General features: G+C 47.7%; 1 protein-coding gene across 1 annotated transcript in view; it reads right to left on the reverse strand.

Annotated features, from left to right (window-relative positions):
• The window catches only part of LOC137641410 (UDP-glucosyltransferase 2-like), a 140,545-nt gene extending 138,697 nt beyond the window's left edge, over positions 1-1,848 (reverse strand). Inside the window, exon 1 of the mRNA XM_068373939.1 lies at positions 606-1,848. Within this exon, the coding sequence (XP_068230040.1) occupies positions 606-1,430 (825 nt within the window). The 5' untranslated portion in view covers positions 1,431-1,848. The remainder of the gene's footprint in view (positions 1-605) is intronic.
• Between the last annotated feature and the right edge of the window lie 208 nt (positions 1,849-2,056).

Consider the following 2,056-nt stretch of genomic DNA (forward strand, 5'->3'; position numbering starts at 1 on the left):
AGTTATTCAAACTGTTAAATAAAGAACAATGAACAAGGAACTGAAGTTCAAGGAGAACTTAGATCAATTTACAGGATATAAAAAGCAGAATATTAAATAGTTGGAAGTTATTCAAAATGTTAAGGAAAGAACAATGAACAAGGAAGAACGCAAAAGAACTTCGAAACAAGAGTTCAATCAAAACAAACAAACTTTAAAAAATAAAACTGCAAAGAAATCGTTCAATCACAACAAGTATTCAAAAGTATTACAGAGTTAAAAGCAACTATTGTATACCCAACTTCGAAACAGGAGCTTGAAACAAACAAACTTACGTAAAGGTCTCAAGTACTTCCAGGTATTACCGAATTAAAAGCTACACTTAATAAGTACTAGATCTACTTAACAAGTACAAGATTTACTTAAGAGGTACAAGATTTACTTAACAAGTACAAGATTTACTTAAGAAGTATGAGATCTACTTAAGAAGTACAATATTTACTTAACAAGTACGAGATCTACTTAAAAAGTACGAGATCTACTTAAAAAGTACGAGATCTACTTAAAAAGTACAAGATTTACTTAACAAGTACAAGATCTACATAACAAACACAAGATCTACTTACAGAGGGAAGAGGCTTCGTGGGTCGACAGTGCATACACCCGACCTCCACCTGGTTGGGAAGGAGCGGGATGGCTCCGTCCAGCAGGTGATGTTGGTTGAGGAGGTTCAGCGATTGCTTTGGGTACATCTCGTACAGATCGGGCAGGTCGGGGAAGTTGTCCCTGAGGGCCGCGGATAATGGATGCCACACGGTCCGTCGGAATGAATACCTCAGCACGAGGGTGACAAACGTGTTGACGAGACGTTCCCACAAGGTCAGGTTGTCGTCGTAGGGGACGACCACGGTGGGCAGGGCGGCGGGGGACACTATGTTCCCCAGGTAGCTGAGTTGCAGGGGCTCTGCCCCTGCTGGCGACAGGGTTATGAAGGGGGCTTTCAAATCGATCAGGAAGGGGAAGGCCATCTCGTTCGCGGCGCTGTTGACGATGATGGCATCGAATTTATGCCTCTGGCGCCATAGCTCCATGACCTTGGGATCGGAGTACATTTCCCTGGCGACGATTGGGAACGCCTTCATCCACAACCGGAAGACGGCGCCGTTTTCCCGCAACTCAAAGGGGTCCATCTGATCGAGGGCCGAGTGCGGAGAGACCACATGAGTTATATTTGGATGCTGGGGGATGGGATCGCCGCTGGACACGATCGTGACCGAGTGTCCTCTGGCAGCCAGTCCTTCGGTCAGCACGGCGAACAGGGACCTGACTGACCACGATCCGAAAGGTGTCAGGACCAGCACCTCGGCAGGAGACGCCGGGGAGGGGCCCAAGCACATGAGGAGCAAACAGGGGGCCAGCACATACTTCAACATGTTCTTCGACGTTGCCATTGTATTCGTGTCACTTCCTCCGGCGAGCCACTGAGCTCTCGTACTCGCAATAACAAAGCCTTTCGTACTTTTGATAAGAGGTACGAGAATTCTTTCGACCAGGTACGAAGTTTTACTCGCGCGCTTTCAAAGGTTTATTCAAACTCATCGAAAAGATCTTACGAGAATCATTACACTTTTTTCCGCTCGAGCACTGAATTCTCTCCTGAATGAGAAACTGGACAAATAAAAAAAAAAAAAAACGGAGTTAGGGTGACTGACTGACTGCCTGACTGACTGACTGGGAGAATCGCGAAGGCGGCAGTGTCGCGGCGGGCGGGAGGAGTACTGTAGTCACGTTGAAGGTTGCTTGAGTGAGTAGAGAAGAGGAGGTGAGGTCAGAGCAGCAGTTTGAAGCAGAGTGGCCGGGCAAGCGGAGTGAAATCAGACTCAAAGTGCGCTGCCTTAGTGAGATAAGACGAGACGAGAGAGAGAGAGAGAGAGAGAGAGAGAGAGAGAGAGAGAGAGAGAGAGAGAGAGAGAGAGAGAGCCACACGGGTATAGCAAGGTGGAGATGCTGGTGTGCTGCTCTACTACTGCCCACAGCTACCCCCATCCTCACTGAGGGCGCGCTTGCTCCTCCTGCC

This window comes from Palaemon carinicauda, chromosome 5 (assembly GCF_036898095.1).
Source record: "Palaemon carinicauda isolate YSFRI2023 chromosome 5, ASM3689809v2, whole genome shotgun sequence".
NCBI lineage: Eukaryota > Metazoa > Arthropoda > Malacostraca > Decapoda > Palaemonidae > Palaemon > Palaemon carinicauda.